The 19,299-nt window shown below is 46.1% G+C and overlaps 1 protein-coding gene across 3 annotated transcripts in view; it reads left to right on the top strand.

The window, feature by feature from the left end:
• SHISA6 (shisa family member 6) overlaps positions 1–18,478 on the top strand; it is a gene marked incomplete at both ends in the record, with an annotated part of 333,812 nt that extends 315,334 nt beyond the window's left edge. For 2 of the 3 annotated variants that reach the window (XM_080712669.1, XM_080712668.1), the window contains 2 exons: positions 15,284–15,436; positions 17,928–18,478. In XM_080712669.1, coding sequence (XP_080568795.1) covers positions 15,284–15,436; positions 17,928–18,478 — 704 coding nt within the window. Of the gene's footprint in view, positions 1–10,966; positions 11,024–15,283; positions 15,437–17,927 lie in introns of all 3 variants that reach the window. The other variant, XM_080712667.1, reaches the window with a different exon arrangement.
• Between the last annotated feature and the right edge of the window lie 821 nt (positions 18,479–19,299).

Genomic DNA, 19,299 nt, shown 5'->3' with positions numbered 1-19,299 from the left:
ACACACACACACACACAAAATGAGGATGAAAGCCAGAGGTGTTCTACCTCTGAACCACACCCCTATCCTTTCTTTACTTATTATTTTGAAACAGTGTCCTGCTAAGTTGATAAGACTGACTTCAAACCTGAGATCCTCCTGTCTCAGCCCCCCAAGTACTGGGATTATAGGCATGTGCCACCACTCCTGGCTCCAAAGGATATTTAATCCCCTTTGAAAAAGTGAACAAATGAGATGAAGAAATGATAAAGCAAGATAATAGATGATTAAGCAGCTAAAGCAAAGAGCAGTGGTAATAAATCCTCCAATTCACAGAAGAATGAGGAGAATCATTATGCACTGGAGGAACTGAACGTGGCTTCATGGAGATGAAACTGAAGTTTTACCTTCAACAGCAGGAAAGATTTGGGCAAAGTGAAGAAAGAGAACAATCCAGGTGGAAGGCTTTCCAGAGCCGAGCGCTGAGGTGGTAACAGGTTTGGGGAAGGGATCAGAGGGAATCCCAGTCCATGTGAGCCTCTGGCATGTGGGATGAGGGGAAATGGTCCTGGGCCATAGACAGCTGGGACATTTATTCTATCTATGGCATTGCTCAAAGTGTGGTTCAGCTTCTAACTGCAGAGAATCACTTAGGATGCTTTAGAAAAATGCTGATTCCTGGGACCAGTCCCAGACTTCTGAAATCATAATTCATGGGGTAGGAAGAGGGCCAGGATGTTTTCTTTTTAAGGTGATACTTCGATATACTAGGCTTTAAAACTCTTGGCTCTTAGTCATATAAACTTTATCTTATTGGCAGTCTGTGGGACTTTTAGGATGACATTCACCTCTGAGAAAGGATTATCCAGCAGCCCTGCAGGGTGGACCCAAGGGGACAGAAACTGGAATCGGGGAGGCAATTAGGAAATTAGCAAAGCCATTGCGGACTGTGGTGATCAGGCCCCAGACTGGAAAATGTATTAGCAATGCGGACGTCATCTCTTGGTGTTATATTCTCAGGACCCTACTAATCAAGGTGTTGATTATGTCTTTGGGTATTATGTGTGCCCCTCCCCCAAATGTCCTGTGCTTCGATAAGCAGGAATCACATTTGCTACGTCTATGGCTGAAATATTAGCAAAAACACCCAAGGCCAAATCACCCTCCTTCTCTTTTCAATCCCCTCCTCACTAAAACACATCTGCACACCGTTGATCTGTTTCGTGAAATAAAGCTGGCTGCTGGCACTGAGCCTGGATATTCACAGGCAGCTGGACCTCCTTTGGCTGCGGAAACTGGAGGAAAGTTCCAGTTCTTGGAGAGCTGCTCTGTGCTCCCAGTGGGCAGAGGGCCCCCACCTGGCTTCTCCGCTCCTCTGCCTCCTTCAGACAGCCTTGGAACTCAGTTGGGGACTGCTCTGTCATGGTATGGTCTTGTCAGCACATCGATCAATGAGTCCTGAGCGCTAATTAATTGTTATGTTATCCTGCTTGATCTATCAGGAAGGCTGGTGGCCTGGACCAGGCGCTGCGCCAGGACCCAGGGCTTACTAAAGGGAGAAGGGCAGGGAGAGACTGAGAGAGTGGGGATGTGATCAGCTAGTACGTCTAGGGAGAGACGGGATGCCACATTTCACGGAACACACACACACACACACACACACACACACACATACACACACACACACACACACACACACCTGCAGAAAAGGACCCCAGGCACAATCTGGGACTTGTTAGCCTTTCTATCCTGTGTGCATCACGAATTCTGCTTTTCCTCCAGTATGCATGAACGTCTACTTCCCATGCACCCCAACTCTCCATCCATAACCTGGAATGCCAGCTCCCTAGACCCCCACAACATCTCCAGCTGACAGTATAGCAGTATTTGTAGGAATGCATTAGTGAAGCTTTTCCATTTGAGCCTCCAGATGGACTTTCTACCCTGCTCACTTCTCCAAGATGCCCGCCTTTCTAGACTGTTTCCCTGGGCTACCTTGTTCTGTGGTGGCTGTTGGTTGGGCTTAGTAAATGGCGAACCCCCAAAGACAGTAGAGAAATGAAGGAGAATGAAATTGGGGCATGATTCCCAGGGCCCCGTCTGTGTCCCCCAACCAAAGCTCAGTTCTCCCTCCCTGCAAGTTCCATTTGGATAAATCTCCCCACTTTTACTAACCCCAGGGCACCGCAGCAGCTGTGTAGATTCCTTGTCTTGAGCACATCTTTGAATACACTCTTTTTATTAGTGGTCCCCCACATATCCAAGTGAATGTGCTTCTGGATCCTGTCTGCACTCTGACTATATTAAGAGAAAAAGAAGTGCCCCCCCCACTACTCAAATAACTAATAAGAATAAGGTTATTTATGCCTAGGTTTTTCAAAGCCTCCAATATGCACAGTTCATTTCCAAGGTGAAGGATACAGTATGCGGGATCTAAAGCTTGTTTGACCCAGAACCATCCCTCATCCTCCCACAGCTCAGAGTAAAGTATTGCATGGAACCTGAGTATCTGCCAACAGGTGTGTTGTTGTATACAACAATCAGAGCAGTTATGCTTGAAAACTGCTCAACTTCAGGTAAGAACGGTGAGTGACATTCTTGCCCAGGGCTGCTCCATCCCCCTACCCCAGGTCAGGGACCACTGAGGTCCTTCCAGGATGAGGCTGGCTGTGGGTCATGGAAGCTGTGCTACTGTGGTTAGAAAGTACTCACTGGGTTTAGAGAGTTGACTGACACTGTCTCCTCATCACATAGAGGAGCAGCACGTGTTTCAGACCCAAATTCCCACCCAAAATGAGGGAGACCAGAGGCCCCTGGGGAGACCTGTTCAAGTACCAAAAGAAAAACTGACAACCAAGAATTTCATACCCAGCAAAATTAGCCTTCAAATATGAAGTGCTCAGCTCAACAAAGATAAAGTATTCTTTGGTATCAGATCTGACTTATATAAAAAAGAGTACCAAAGAAAGTTTGCAGGCTGGAAAAAAATGGACGCCAGACCATAACACAAATCCATGGAAAGACATGAATACCCACCGGAAATGATAAACGTATGGTTAATATAAGAGACTCCATTAGCATTATTTTTCTTATTTCTTCTTCTACCTTTTAAAAAGTCATAAAAATAAATACAGCGGGCTGGGATGTAGCTCAGTGGCAAAGAGCTTGCCTGGCAAGTGCACTGCTCTGGGTTTGATTTCCAATCCAAAAAGACAAAAAGAAGAAAAAAGAAAGAAAGAAAGAAATAGAGCAATAATTTAATGCTGTATTTTGGGGTATAACACATGTAAACATATAGATCTATAGGTATATATGCAATAGAACTCATGTTTACACATATACCTATAGATAGGTGTAATGATAACACAAAAGTGTCCATTTGAACAATATTAAAGTTCTCATATTTCTATAAGGATTAGTTCTGAAGACAGAAATAAACTAAGATAGCCGGGCGTGGTGGCGCATGCTTGTAATCCCCGCGCTTGGGAGGCGGAGACAGGAGGATCATCTTGGTTCGGAGCCAGCCTTGCTGACTCAAGAGACTCTGTTTCCAAATTAAAAAAATATATAAAATAGGTCTGGGAGTGTAGCCCAGAGGTAGAAGGGCTTCCAGGAACCCCAGTACCACCACCCCCCAAAAAAAAACAAGAAAGAAAGAAACTAAGATATATATATTGCAATCCCCAGAATTCTATAAAAATCCCTAAGAAAATAACTTTAAAAATATGGTATAAATTTCAAAGGAAGTAAAATGGTACAGTATAAACAGACATATCATGCTTATGTGTTGGAAGATTACACAAAGTAACTATGTCAATTCTGCCCAAAATAATACACAGATATAATACAATTTGTGTCTACATCCCTGCAAGACTTTTTATACATGTACTCAGAATTATTCCAAAATTTATACAAAAAGGCAAAAAAAGTGGAATAGCTAAAAGAATTTTTAAAAGGGAAAAGAAAGTGAGAGGATTAGTCTACCCAATATCAAGAAGTGTCATGTGACTGCAGTTATCAAAACTGCACGGTGTTGCAAAGGGAAAGACACCTAGATGGATGGAAAAGAACAGAAAACCCAGAAAGAGGCTCATGAAAATGATTTTCTGACAAAAACTCAAGTGAAACTTAGTGGAGAAAACATTCTTTTTAAGAAATTATCCTGGAGCAATTTTTTTTTAAAACAAGGAGACTCAACCTAAATTTCATACCTTCTATAAAAATCAAGGCAAAATGAATCATATATTTAAATATAAATGTAAAACTACAAGATATTAAGGGAAAAAAGGAGAAAATCTTCAGGATCTTAGGCCAAGAAAAGAAGATTTTAGAATTGAAATCAGAAACACACACACACATACAAAGTAGTAATATTGAAAGTAGACAGTAGCAAAGCACATAAAGTTAAATATATATACACACACGTATATGTATTTTCTTATTCTTACATACTTTTATGTGTTATGCATTTATATCCTTAAAATATTTATGTATTCTTATATACACTTATATTTTCATATGTATATAAATATTCTCATCAAGAGACAAGCTTAAAACAACATGGTACAGAAAGGTTAGCTATAAAAGGATATGCAAAGTTTATCAGGGGAACGCAAACAAAAAGGAAGCTGGGCTGGCAATATAAATATCAGATCCCATGAACTTAAAAACAACGAAAGCTGGGTGTGATGGCACATGCTTGTAATCCCATTGCTTGGGAGGGTAAGACAGGAGGATCGCAGGTTCTAAGCCAGCCTCAGCACTTTAGTGAGGCCCTCGGAAACTTAATGAGACCCTGTTTCCAAAGAAATAAAAGAGGAAGGAAGAATGCCCCTGGGTTTAATCCTCAGTGCCAAAAAAATAAAGACAAGGAGAGGCATTAAATAGGACAGAGCGTGTTATTGTTGGTAAAGAGAAAAAAGGTGCAATCTACAAAAAAAAATGCAAGCATGATGAGCCTTTTCTTAAGCTATATAACGTAGCTATGAAACCTAGACAACCAATTCCGCAGGAAATAACGAAGAGCAAATGACAAGAACACAAGAGTAGTGCGAGACCTTAGCACATATCCCTCTGTCTTTGACAGATTAAGTAGGCAAAGGATGAATTAGGGTGTAGAGAAACTGCCTAATGTACTTCATGTATCTGACTTAATAGATAGACGTCAATTCTGTGCTCTCCAAAACGCAAATATGCCTTTCCTCCAAGTACTCATAAAAAATTTAGAAGAAGTGATCTTATATTATCCCACAAAGGAAATATCAGCAAGTTCCCATAATCAAAATGTGGACAGGACTTGTTCCCTGACTGTAGTACAGTAAGACTGAAAATGAATAGCGAAAGGTTCAACCCGGCAACCCAAACACTTTGAAACTTAATGACAGTCTGCTAAATAACTCCTGGGTCAAAGAGGAAAACAAGGCTGTAATTGTAGAGCATTGTGGACGCAGCATGCCCATGGCATGGTGCCAGAGATAAATTCATCACTAAAGAACTTTGTGTTATGAACAGAAAAGAGGGAAAAACAGGGAAAAACAAAGGGGTAAGATTGAAGCCAAGGAATCAAAAAAAACAATAGTAAACCAGAGCAGAGAAAATGAAGAGTCGGGAATTAGCAAATCCCAAAACATATAATAATGATCTGAACCTACAAGAATACAGAATCGGTATGTATAGGAGGTAGTTCTCTAGGCAAGAATAATCATATGAATAAATTACTGATCCAGAAAACAATGACACAGGAGAGAAAAAGCAAGAAAAGGGAGGGAGGTGACTTCTGGTAGGAAGAGTTTTATAGTGGGCGTTATAGGTTTAGGCTATAAAATTTTAAATGTCCAGTAGATTTTTTATTTTTATTTTATTTTATTTTATTTTATTTTGTTTTTTTGCGGGTCTGGGGATGGAACCCAGGAGCATTTGACCTCCGAGCTACACTCCCTGCCCTATTTTTTTATTCTTTATTTTGAATACTGGGTCTCACTGAGCTGCAGAGGGCCTCACTAAGTAGCTGAGGCTGTCCGCGAACCACAATCCTCTGGTCTCAGCCTCCCGAATGCCGGGATTACAAGCTTGCGCCACCACGCCTGGATAGATTTTTTTTTTTAAGAAAAATAGAAATTACAAATTGAACTTCGAAAGCTTGAATGATATGAGAAGGCGGGATCTATAATGTCTAGGTGTTGGGCTTAAACTCCTGCCAGCCAGGGTTAGCATCTTAGCTTCACCGGCTAGCAAAGTAACAGTGGGCAAAATATTCAACCTCACCAATCCTCAGTTTTTTCATTTCTAAATTGGTGATGGTAACAATATCTCAGCCCCAAAAGTTGTTGCTGAGCAGTAGTGGCATAACACAAGCAAAGCCTCTAGCACTGTGAACAGAAGGATATTCCAAAGAAATTGGGAAGAGTTACCACTACATTCCTTCAAACTTCCAAGGAACAGATATTTCATATGCTATCTTCCTTCCTTCCTTCCTTCCTTCCTTCCTTCCTTCCTTCCTTCCTTCCTTCCTTCCTCCCTCTCTCCCTCCTTCCCTCCCTCCCTCCCTCCCTTCCCTCCTTCCCTCCTGTGATATTGGGGATTGAATCCAGGGCATTCTACCTCCAACTCACACCCCCAGTCCAATTTTATTTTTTGTTTTGAAACAGTGTCCTGCCAAGTTGGTGAGAGTCTTGCTATGTGTCTGAGGCTGCCCTTGACCCTGTGATCCTCCTGTCTCAGCCTCCCAAGCCCTGGGATTATAGGTGTGCTCCACTGCGCCCGGCTGTGTTAATACTTTAAAAACATAGAAAAAACAGCCAGGCATGGTGGCACATGCATGTAATCCCCGCGCTTGGGAGGCTGTGACAGGAGGATCACACAGGTTCGAAGCCAGCCTCAGCTACTTAGTGAGGCTCTCAGCAACTTAGTGAGACCCTGTTTCCAAATAAAATATAAAATAAGTCTGGGAGTATAGCCCGGAGGTAGAAAAGCCTCTGGGTTCCACCCCCAGTACCACCACCAAAAAAAAAAAAAAAAAAAAGCATAGAAAAAGATGAGATGCTATTCACTTGCCTTTCCAAAATCATTATCTTAACACAAAAAACTTGAGTGTTGGCACAAAAATTCCAAATGTTCTTTACAAATATTAAGTAAAAATAATACAAGACAAAGTAGTAATAGAACAGTAAGATGTCAGAAACCAAGTAGGGAGTGTCCCAGAGATAGATGAATATTTCAAAATGAGAAAGTCTATCATCTCCTTCCTCTTACTGCTAAGTGATTGGTGACTCATTGACCTGGAAATGTCTTCAGTCATTAGAGTAAGGAAATGAGACGTGGCCAAGGATTTGTGTTTAAGGTTTTCTGGCATAACACTATTAAACTTTTAAGCCACTTAAATACAAAAAAATAAGGGAATACTTAAATATATTTAAATATGTTGTGCTTAAACACAGGTATTATGCCTAAGCGCACATCTATGTAACCATAGAAAATATCTCAAAAAAAGTATAAAACATAAAAGTATATTCAAGATATGGCCTTCATTAAGTATACAAAAGATTAAAAAGTATCATACACAGCATGTTTGCAGTGGGAAAATTGTATATTTTTATTTCTGTGTGCATTTATACACATATGTATGAGCATTGCTTTTGCTAACATGAAAATGCTGTGACCAAAGCTTCATATGGTTTTCATAACAGTGTAAAGATCAGATCACCATCATGTTTAATCCATTTTAAGAACTTAATCTGGCTGGGTGTGGTGGCGCAGGCTTGTAATCCCCGCGCTTGGGAGGTGGAGACAGGAGGATCGCACAGGTTCGAAGCCAGCCACGCTGGCTTTAAGAGACCCTGTTGCCAAACAAAAAAAGTATAAAAATAGGTCTGGGAGTGTAGCCCGGAAGTAGAAGGGTTTCCAAGAACCCCAGTACCACCAAAAAAAAAAAAAAGAACTTAAATATGTGTGTAAAAATCACCCATACACATAACTACTCATTGAAATATTATTTAATTATTTGTGTGTGTGTGTGTGTGTGTGTGTGTGTGTGTGTAAGCAAGCAGTTATTTATGCAGGAAATAAAATAAGCAGAAATACAATATAATGTCACAGTGGTTATTTTAGGAAAGCATTAATATTTATCTCTATATTTAATTTAAAGTACTTCTCCACAAATGTTGGGAAAACGTTTCTGGTGAGGTTTAAAACAAAGGAAAAATAAAGTATTGATTGCATTTATATCTAAAATACTTAAATTCAAGACACTATTTGTTTGTGGCCTCATCTGTTATAAAAAAAATACAAGATCAATGAAGGCAGCTCATGGGTTCTATATGGTATGTGGCAAACAAGAGGCCAATAATTATACTCACTCTGTTCTATAGTCTCATGAAGACCAATAAAGGATTAGCTTATAAAAATGCATGTGAAAATCAATGGAACTGGAGGACATTATGTTAAGTGAAATATGTCAGATGCAGAAAGACAGATACCACTTGTTCTTGCCCATATGCAGAAGCTTAAAGTTGATCTAGATGTAGTAAAGACATTGCTAGAGGCTGGGGAGGATGAAGAGGCGGTGGGGAGAGAGCGGGCTTAGATAATGAGCATCAGAACAATTAGATATAAAGAATAACTTCTATAATCCCAGAATTCAGAATCTGAGACGGGAGGATCGTGGTTTGCGGCCAGCCCCAGCTACTTAGTGAGGCCCTCCGCAGCTCAGGAGACCTGATTTCAAAATAAAGAATAAGCCGGGCGTGGTGGCGCACGCTTGTAATCCCTGCGCTTGGGAGGCAGAGACAGGAGGATCGTGCAGGTTCGAAGCCAGCCGCGCATGCGCGCTGGCTTAGGAGACCCTGTTTCCAAATATAAAATGTAAAAATAGGTCTGGGAGTGTAGCCCGGAGGTAGAAGGGCTTCCAGGAACCCCAGTACCACCAAAATAAATAAATAAATAAATAAATAGAAGAAAGAAAGAAGGAAAGAAAGAAAGAAAGAATAAAAACTAGGGCAGGGGATGTAGCTCGGAGGTCGAATGCCCCTGGGTTCCATCCCCAGTACCACCAAAAAACTAAAAAACTAAAAATTAAAATTAAAAACAGATACACGGTGGGTCTAGATTTAGGAGATAACTATAGGAAGAACACTCTGGGGTGCCCTGGATACAGAAGATGAAAGTACGAAATGGTCAAGATGATAAAGTTTCATGTTCCAAGCCCACGGGGCATTAGTGCCACGGGCAGGAGCGTGGATGTTGTAGAATAAAATGGAAAACTTGGTGTGGGACCTGGTGGTAGGAATAGGGGAAAGAATTCTGAGGGGACAGCCACAAATGGATTAAAATCTAACCCTGAAGATCAGATTAGACTCGGGCTGATGAAGCAGATTAGGGAATTATCCTTTCCTTTCCAGCAAGAGTGTGGAAGTCTTGGAATAGATCTGAAGTCTTCATGGGAAGCCCAACTGAGAGAAAGGGAGAGGGAAAAAGACACAGACTCATCCCCTACATCCCCTAGGGGGTGAGTAGCCAGAGAGTACACCGCCAAGGGTGGGAAGGGCAATTTCAACTATTTCATGCATGGAAATGGAGACAGACAAACCAGCCCTGTGAAGGCAGAGCTGTATTCCATAGTTAAGATATAAGAAAGCAGCCGGGCGTGGTGGCGCACGCTTGTAATCCCCGCGCTTGGGAGGCTGAGACAGGAGGATCGCACAGGTTGGAAGCCAGGCTCAGCTACTTAGTGAGGCTCTCAGCAACTTAACGAGACCCTGTTTCCAAATAAAATATAAAATGGGTCTGGGAGTATAGCCCGGAGGTAGAAAAGCTCCTGGGTTCCACCCCAGTACCACAAATAGTAATAATAGTAATAATAATAATAATAATAATAATAATAATAATAATAACAACAACAACAATAATAAGATATAATAAAGCAAATGTCTCAGCTGGGCACAGTGGCACATGCCTGCAATTCCAGCTGTTCTGCAGCTAAGGCAGAAGGATCATGAGTTTGAGGCTAGCCAGGGTGACTTAGCAAGACTCTGCCTCAAAATAAAAAAATATAAAAAAATGACAAGAGGTGGGGGTATAGCTCAGTGGTAGCATCCCTGAGTTCAAGCTTCAGTACACTTCCCCTACAAAAGCCAAGATACTTCTTCCCCTCACTTAGGTTGAAATTAGACGCACACACCAGTGAAAAACAAGAATAAAATGCCTAGATGAAGCAATCATACAAAGTTGGAGTATAATATGCTTTGGATGAAATCAGACACACTGAGATTTGAAAAATAAAACGAGAATACAATGTTGAGTTGAAGCAATGCACGACTGTTGGAGTGTACTTTTGAGACGAGCCAAATCTTCACTCACACTGTTGTAGAAGCTCTTGGAGTGCCCTGAACTTTGGGTTTTCCTGATGCCAATGGTCTATGGTAACAATGCCAACGATCGATTAATTTTATGGATCATCCAATCTCTGTGGGATTTTTTCATTGTTAAATAAAGGAAATGCTCTTGAACTATTAGCCTACAACCGAAGACTCCTGATCTCAGGCAGTGTGCAGTTCGTGGAGCTGGCATCTCAAGATGCACCCAGATATAGAAAGACCTTAAATCGGAGGAACCTTATCCTGGTTAACTGTACCCTAGCAGCCCCTTCACAAAAAAAGCATCTATTTCCTTTTCCCTGTTCTCCACTGCGTTTATACAACTTGCCAAATGCTCCCCAGTCTCCATCCTTCTCCTCTACCCAAACCCACTCTGACAACACCTGTACAGCTGGACAGCGAAATGTGTGGGTCACCATGGTAACAGAGGAAGCCCAGATACAGGAGGAGAGAGATGGAAGTTTCTCTGAGCCTAATACACGTATCTCCTGCCTTTCTTAGAAGCCCTTCTTTGAGTCAGAAAAGCCCACTAGAGGTGAAGAGAGATGCTGATATGTTGGGGAGACATTGGAATGCTAGAGATTTTCTTTAAAACTTTCTTTTTTTGTGACTTTCAGGTGATCGCCAGTACAATCATCCGATTTTAAGCAGCGCGACCCAGACCCCTACACACGGTGAGCGATGTTCCAGAACTCTCTGTATTCTATCCTTGTTGCAAGTGTCTCCATCCTAACTCTGGGTGTCTATCAGGGGATCCAGCATGTAGTATTGAGTCCCTGACATGAAGGAGGAGTGAGGGGCCACATGCACCCCTCTTGCAAGCCCTAAGTCTTTGCTCTCCCTTCTAGATCTCTACTATCAGAGTGATTTTCTGCCACAAAATAAAAGGAGGCAGATCCTTTCTTAACCTGTCTACACCTGCAATCTACAACACTTCTTGCAGTCATCAATTTGGTGTGTCCACTGCCAAGAGATTAATACACTCTTTGGCCCAAAGTTGCTTGAGGTATCATTTGCCAGGAACACGATAAGACCTAGCTAAATTATTGCAGTCCTCCCCAGACTAATTAGGATTTCATGAAACTCCAAGCTGGGGTAGGCTTTAGCCTCTTGGCGGGCTGAAAGTTGAGCAGCAGAGGAATATTAGCAGAAGACGATAGCTGGAGGGTTACAAAACCCCGTCGCCTCTTAGGGTCTAACGTCCTCTCTAACATTTGGAACCAGAGAAAAAACCCTTTGGCATCCCTCCTCAATAGAGCATAAGACAGATGTGTAAATGGGGAGGAGTCATTCCTGTCTCTTTCCCATGAAACAGTAAAAACCTTATTGAAGTTTTCATAAGAGACAGACTCAAAACACAGATAAATTCGACAGCCCACCTGCTAGAGAGATCTGCCACTCTGATGTCCAGTTGCAAAGTGGCTCAACTTTGAAGTTGAGGGCCCTGTCGATGAGGAGGAGGAAGGCAGGGGAACATTTTGACTTGTGTCTCTCTGTAGTGTTAGCGTCCCTGTGGAAATGCATGCTGAAAGTAGCAGTATAATCAGATATATTTCAGGTTAGAAGGTGTGAGAAGAATTAGCACTGGGACAAATTGAAGAGATCCGTTCAAAGAGGTTGATACCACTGGTAATGTCGATGGGGGGAGAGGAGAAAAGAGGAGTTTGAAGAGGGAGATGGGGAAAGCTCCCTGCCAACTGATTATGGCTAATGAGTAGAATGGTGCACCAAGGTCGATTAGGGAGAGAGAGGACGGGTCATTAGAGCATCATCTAAGCAATCAGGAAAAGAGCCAGTGTGTACAGGGGGTGGAGTGGCTCATGATGAGCTGGGATCTGGACACCTAGAGTTTGGTAAGGACCATGAGTTCTGCAAGAAAAGTCATTCAACAGGCAGCCAGGGATGCAGAAAGGAAGTTTCTGGAGAGCAAAAGATGTCAGAGAGGCTCTGGAGGCAGTGACAGAAGTTTGGGGAGTGGGAAAAATCTGTGCAAGAATTCAAAGGGAGGCAGGAGCAGGGAGCCCGGGGAATGCCCATGGTGATAAAGTAACAGAGGAAGAGCCAGAAAAGGCAAGCCAGGAGGGCTCCTTCTTGCTCAGTAACATGCTGGAAAGAACAAAAACTAAGCTCCCTCCAGAAGGAGCCAACTTGAGCAGAGACTCCTACAGACAGAAGGAAGAGCCATTCCTCCTTCCTCTTCTTGTCTTCTTTCTTCCAGTGGTGCGAGGAGGTGGGAGTTGGTGAGCCCCAGTCCTGCCCTGAGCAGCTCACCACGTTCTGGGAGCAGAGTTTTCTCTGTAGGCTTGTCCTGGATCTTACCCTTATCGCCCAGTACTGGGAGAGCAACTATTAAGAGAGGAGTGGGCCTGGGTCTCTGTGTCTATTTGATTAACATGGATTAAACTGGCTGCTTAATTAGGGCCATGCACTGTGAAATAATCAGAAAAAAAAAAAAGATTGGAAAGCAAACCATGTGCTGTCGAGGAGATTACAATGTCTGCAGATCAAGGAGACCAAGTCCGGTCAAATGATGGAGAGATCAGTTAGACGCTGCGGTGGATGGAACCGACCAACAGAGTCACGGAAGCTGGAAGAGCAGACGTCACTGTGGGCTGAAAATCTGTGACATGGCCCCAGGCTAGATCCCTGAATGAAGGGAGAATCTAACCCAGGAAGAGTACGGAGGGCCTTTCAATAGGAGGGAGAGGTCAGGGGCAATTGTAGTAGGCTGCAAGGCAAGCAAGAGCCATCCTGTATCGGTGGCATGCTTCAGAAAATAGGGCAGGGTAGCAGAACCCAGAATCCCTGCACATGGAGGGGAGTGAGCTGAGTGGGGCCCTTCTTGGGTGTGTGAGACCAGCGCTCAGATCAAGCTGGCTCTCCTCAAGCATGGCTATGAGTCAAGAAACAAACACTGAGAGCTTCGTGGCTGTTTACCTCTAGGGATCAGTGCTCCCAGCTCCCTGGCATCTGTCCCGGTCCACGCCAGGGAGGCTCTCTCCGTACAGCATGTTCTGATCTCTCGGGGATACAGTGCATCCTCTAGCCTCCACATATGTCTGGAGCTGGCGTCAACCCAGCTAATTGACTGAGATACCCTGGCTCAATCCCTAGTCCTGGGGGTGATGATGCAGGAAGGAAGGAATAGAGAGAGCAGGAGCTCCCTGTTCTTGGGCTTGCTGTTGGATATGGTCTAGCGGGGCTTATGGCTCCCCCACTGTCTGCAGAATTCTTACCTTCCATGACTCAGCCCTCTGCTTACCAGGGGGCATGCTCCCATGGTCCACCTGCACATCTGACCCAAGCTAGAGCCTGCCCCTACTCAGAACCTTGAGATGTTCCAACCAAAGAGGATGGAGGGAAGAAGCAGCCTGACTGTAGCCGCTCAGCTACCTTATTTCTAGGAGATCCCTAGAGCATCCACCTAATTCCGTGATACCACTATTTTCTCCAGCAACCACCTGTTGACACTTTTTCTTGTCCTTATTTTATTTTTGTGGCTCTTCTTCCTCATCAAAGACTAACCACAAGGCAGGTTCTTCTACCTTCCTTCCCTCTATTCTTGTCTGACCCCCGCACCCCCCAGCCATGCATCCCCTCTCTCCTCTCCTGTGTTATTCGTCTTTGGGTTTCCAGAGCTCAGATCACCCTGCATGGTGCCCCCATTAGATATTTATTTCATTTCCTTTCCATCTCTTTGTCTGTTCCTTCCTCCATTCTTTTCCCCAGGTCTGGCATTGGATAACGCTCCTTTCTCTCTTGTGCTCTTGCCATATCAAGGTTCTGTCTCAGGAGAAAAGGGGAAATAGAGAAAGGGTAGAGTCAATGTTTTACCCACATTTTTACCCCAGCAGGTTACAGATGGCTAAGGGAGCTTCTGAGAGAAGAATTAAAGGGCAATACAATGCCTGCTGGCTTGCAGGGATTTGTAGGTTTAAAGCTTGGAAAGGCCCCAAAGAGAAGGAGCAGCCCAAAACCAGGCCTGGAGGTGCACACGGTAATCCAGTACTTAAGAAGCTGAGATGGGAGGTTTGCAGGTTTGAGGCCAGCCTCGGCAACTTAGTGAGACTCTGTTTTGAAATTTAAAAAATACAAAAGGCTGGGGGGTATAGCTTGGAAGCAGAGGGCCCCTGAGTTCATGCCCCAGTACTGAAAAAAAAAAATTAGAAAGCTGCCCAAGAAGTGGTGGAATGACATCATGGGCAAAGCATGGGGTGGAGCTGCAGTGGGTTTGGGTCCTCGGCCCGATTCCCCCCATGGGTTGGTAGAGCACGTTGCCATGGCTCCTCCAAAGTCAGACTGAACTGAATGTGAGCATAAGGTTTCCCTTCAGCTTTGAGGAACGGGCCAGGGCTTCTGCATGGGCACAGAAGGTTTGATGATACATTTGCATCTGACTTCATTTTATTTTCTTGGTGGTACTAGGGGTGGAACCCAGGGGCTTTTCTACTTCCAGGCTACACTCCCGGACCTATTTTATACTTTATTCTGAAACAGGGTCTCACTAAGTTGCTGAGAGCCTCACTCAGTAGCTGAGGCTGGCTTTGAGCCTGTGCGATCCTCCTGTCTGAGCCTCCCAAGCACTGGGATTACAAGCGTGCGCCACCACGCCCAGCTCATCTGACTTGATTTTTGCCGCATAACCCAGCGGTGACAGGACCTGCTTCTGAGTCTCAGAGCTACACTTGCCAATTCAAGAAATGGCCAACTGCCTTAGGAGTCAATGGCTGCAGAAACATCACCTGCCCTCAGGCTTGTTGACAACCAGGAATGAGCATGAGGGAAACTGAGTCAGTAGCACTCCCCTTGTGTCCTCGCCCAGTGGGCCAGGAAAGCAGGATGTGGCAGAAAGAGGACAGAGAGGACCTGGACCCTCCCTCCTGCCTGCCTCGGCTCGTGTCTTCACTAATGCAATGCACCCCCTTGTCTTGCAGAGAAGCCACGGATGAACAACATCCTGACGTCGGCCACTGAGCCCTACGACCTATCCTTCTCACGCTCCTTCCAAAACTTGGCCCACCTGCCCCCGTCCTACGAGTCGGCAGTGAAGACCAACCCCAGCAAGTACTCATCTCTGAAGAGGCTAAGTAAGCCAAGCTCCCCCTGGGGCTGCAGTCTGTCTTGGGGTCTCTTCCTCTATCTCACTCTCCTGTCCCATACATACCCTGAGAGGACAGGTGTGGAATCCGGAGACCCAACAGAGAGGACGTAGGAAGAAGAGAATAGAAACGCCCTTTGCTTTCATGCTTTAGGATCTGAGCCCATTCATCCTCCATAGGATCCTAGATTCCCATATGGGGCAGCACTTCATCCCATGCACCAGTTCACCTGCAAGAGAAAGCCTTCCCCCACCTGGCACACTGTCTGCATTCTGCAAACTATGGGCCCTCTTTACTCTATATCCTACTTGGAAAAGAGGCTAGCAATGGTTGGAGATTTATAGGAGACCGCCCTTCCCGAGAACCATAAACCAGCTCCCTCTTTAAACCCATCCAACACCATCCTGAGGACCTGAGACTCCCCAGCCCTCACCTACACTCCCTACTTCATCAGCTAAGTCTGGTTTATCCAGGGATCTGCCATTTAAATTTGGATAGTCTGTAGGCACTGACAGGCTTAGACAGTAAGATGTCAAGAGGGTACACTCAAGGACAGCTCTCCTCTCCTAGCCTTTGGCCCTGGAACCCTCCCTTCTCCATGAGTCTCTTTTGATGAGCACCCAGCTGCAGCTAGAACCCCTAGACTGCTGGGTGCCCTATTCTAACAGAACCTCAACTCAAGTCTGCGTCATTGGACACCTCCACGGTCGAACAGTGAGTTTCTATGGCGAGAGGTAGGCTTCCCTGATGACCCGAGGAATCTGATGGATGCCCTGGAGTGAGGAACTATGGCTCAGTAGGCAGGATATACCCAGCCAGTGTCCCCTCTGGTCCTATAGACAAGGAGGTAGCATCCCTGCGCCTCCTGCTGTCTGCACAAGGTGTCTCTGCTAGACTTTTTGGTGATGCAGGTGTGTGTGTGTGTGTGTGTGTGTGTGTGTGTGTGTGTGTGTGTCCTAGATAATTTCAAGGACTCCAGAGCTTTGTGAGCTTGGGAGGACCCTTGGGGCAGGGAGGAGTAAGTAGCATCTAAATTAAGTGCACTCCGGGGCGTGGTGGCACACGCTTGTAATCCTAGCACTTGGGAGGCAGAGACAGGAGGATCGCGCAGGTTCAAAGCCAGAGGCTGCTGGCTTAAGTTAGAGACCCTGTTTCCAAATAAAAATATTTAAAAAATAGGTCTGGGAGTGTAGCCCAGAGGTAGAAGGGCTTCCAAGAACCCCAGTACCACAAAAAATAAAAATAAAAAAATAAATTAAGTGCACATATAGGATTGTTCCAGCCTTTGTAGGTTGATTATATGATCGTGGAGGGTGCTGGGTGCCCATGTGTTAGCTTCCTGTGCATTGGCTGCGACTCCAGAGAAGGTGTTACTATATTCCTAAGTTACCCGTTAAGCTTTTCACAAGTGCCTACTAGTTGGAACATCTTCCTTTTTTCTGCCGGGATGCTGGTCCTGCCCCCCTCAGCTTCCCTGAAGAGAGGCTCTAGAGCCCATTTGGAAGCTTCTGGCTGCTACTTGGGTGTTTTAGCAAGACTGGGGGCTATTCTATTTCAGGACCATGTCAGACTAGGTACCACACAAGAGCAGAAGCCCAGGGAGTTGGGCATGCCGTCACCTCTGCTACAAACTCTGAGGATCTCCAGGAAGCCTCCTAATCCCTTGCTACTTGAGGTGGTCCTTGGACCAGGAGTAACACCTCGGAGCATGTTCAGACTGGGCATGGTGGTGCACACCTGTAATCCTGGTTCTTGGGAAGCTGAGACAGGGAGATCATTGTTTCAAAGCCAGCCTCGGCAACTTAGGGAGACCCTGAGCAACCTAGAGAGATCCTGTTTCAAAACAAAAAAATTTTAAAAGGGCTGGGGGTTGAAGGCATAACGTCCTTGGATTCAGTCACTAGAACCACTAAGAGAGGAAGGGGGGGGGAGAGAAAGAGACACTCTGGGGCCTATCCCAGATCCCCCAATCAGTATTGACATTTCACATGCCCTCAAGGATGGGTTTGCACATTCAATGAGGCAGAGAAAGCCCTCCCCAGTCTGGCTCACATCTGCATTCTGCAAACCATGTGCCTTCTCTGCTCTGTATCCGATTGTGGAACAGAGGCTAGCAATGGCCAGAGCTCCCTCCTAGGGATCCATCAACCAGCTCCCTCTTTAGCCCCATCCAACACCATTTTTTTTTTTTTTTTTGGTGGTACTGGAGTTCCTGGAAGCCCTTCTACCTCCAGGCTATGCTCCCAGACCTATTTTTACATTTTTATTTGGAAATAGGGTCTCCTAAGCCAGCGCACGCGGCTAGCTTTGAACCTGCGCGATCTTCCTGTCTCTGCCTCCCAAGCGCGGGGATTACAAGCGTGCGCCACCACGCCTGGCCCAACACCATCTTGAGGCTCCGGTCCACCTTTTCTTGAGCCTCCAGTCCCAGTCCATATACTAAAGGGTTCTGATTAAGCTCTCTCTGTCTCCCCTGCAGCTGACAAGGAGGCCGATGATTATTACATGAGGCGAAGACACCTGCCGGACCTGGCCGCCAGGGGTACCCTCCCGCTCAATGTCATCCAGATGTCTCAACAGAAGCCCCCGCCGCGGGAGCGACCCCGGCGGCCCATCCGGGCCATGTCCCAGGACCGGGTCCTGTCCCCACGGCGAGGCCTGCCTGATGAGTTTGGCATGCCCTACGACCGCATCCTGTCCGACGAGCAGCTGCTCTCCACGGAGCGCCTGCACTCCCAGGACCCGCTGCTGTCCCCAGAGCGGACGGCCTTCCCCGAGCAGGCGCTGTCGCGGGCCATCTCGCACACGGACGTCTTCGTGTCCACGCCCGTGCTGGACCGCTACCGCATGACCAAGATGCACTCACATCCCAGTGCTTCCAATAACTCCTACGCCACCCTGGGCCAGAGCCAGACGGCAGCCAAGCGCCACGCCTTCGCCTCCCGCAGGCACAACACCGTGGAACAGCTACACTACATCCCGGGCCACCACACCTGCTACACGGCCAGCAAGACCGAAGTGACCGTGTGATGGATGATGGATGGACGTGGCCTCCAGGCCTGGGGTGGGGCCCGAGCAGAGCTTCCCGCCTTGAACTTCTCCCTTCCCGGGTCCCCATGGTCAGAGGTGGGGGTGGGTGTCCAGAAAGCCATACTCCCAGGGGGACACAGCTTGCGAAGGCCTGGTCCCACCGGCTCAGACCCAGGACCCAGAGCAATCACTCTTTCTTGTCCAGTAAAGTTGGTGGGAAGCCAGGAGAAGAACCGGGCCCCAGTCTCACCTCCACCCACCCACCCTTTTCGGTCCCCAGTCTTGATCCCCTTCTCCCCCTCCTGGGGACTCAGTGCAGGTTCTGTAAGCCCAAAGACCCTCGCCTGACCCTTATCTGAAGCTGCCTGGGTTGGAACCGGCCAGCGGGTGCAGCCGGCCGGCCCCGCGGCTCTCTTCTGGTCACCTAGAACCGCATCAAGGAAATCTTCTAGTGCCTAAAAACTGCCTGCTCCCTCTCAAAGCCAGAGAGCTGCTGTGTCCATAAGCACAAATACAATTCTCTTCTGCCTGCTGGAACTCTCTGGTCCCCACCGAGTGGCCCTTCCTGTGCTGACACCCCCAGCCCCACCCTGGCCCTGCTTCTCCCTCTTCGGTTTTGGATTGGGGCTCGTACCCTTTCTTCAGCTGCCTCCCCGCTTGTCAGGAGCCTTGTTCTACTCCAGCCGGATGCTCTGTTCCCCCACCCAGGGGGGAATCTACCCTCCGGCCCATCAAGTTCTCTGGGACTTAAGCTCTTGTCCCCAAGAGGGGAGTAGTGGTAGAGTACAGCGACTTCAGGGGTGCCCCCCAGCCTCCTAATA

This window comes from Muscardinus avellanarius (assembly GCF_963383645.1).
Source record: "Muscardinus avellanarius genome assembly, chromosome: 16".
Taxonomy (NCBI): domain Eukaryota; kingdom Metazoa; phylum Chordata; class Mammalia; order Rodentia; family Gliridae; genus Muscardinus; species Muscardinus avellanarius.
This window is presented reverse-complemented; position numbering and strand designations above follow the sequence as displayed.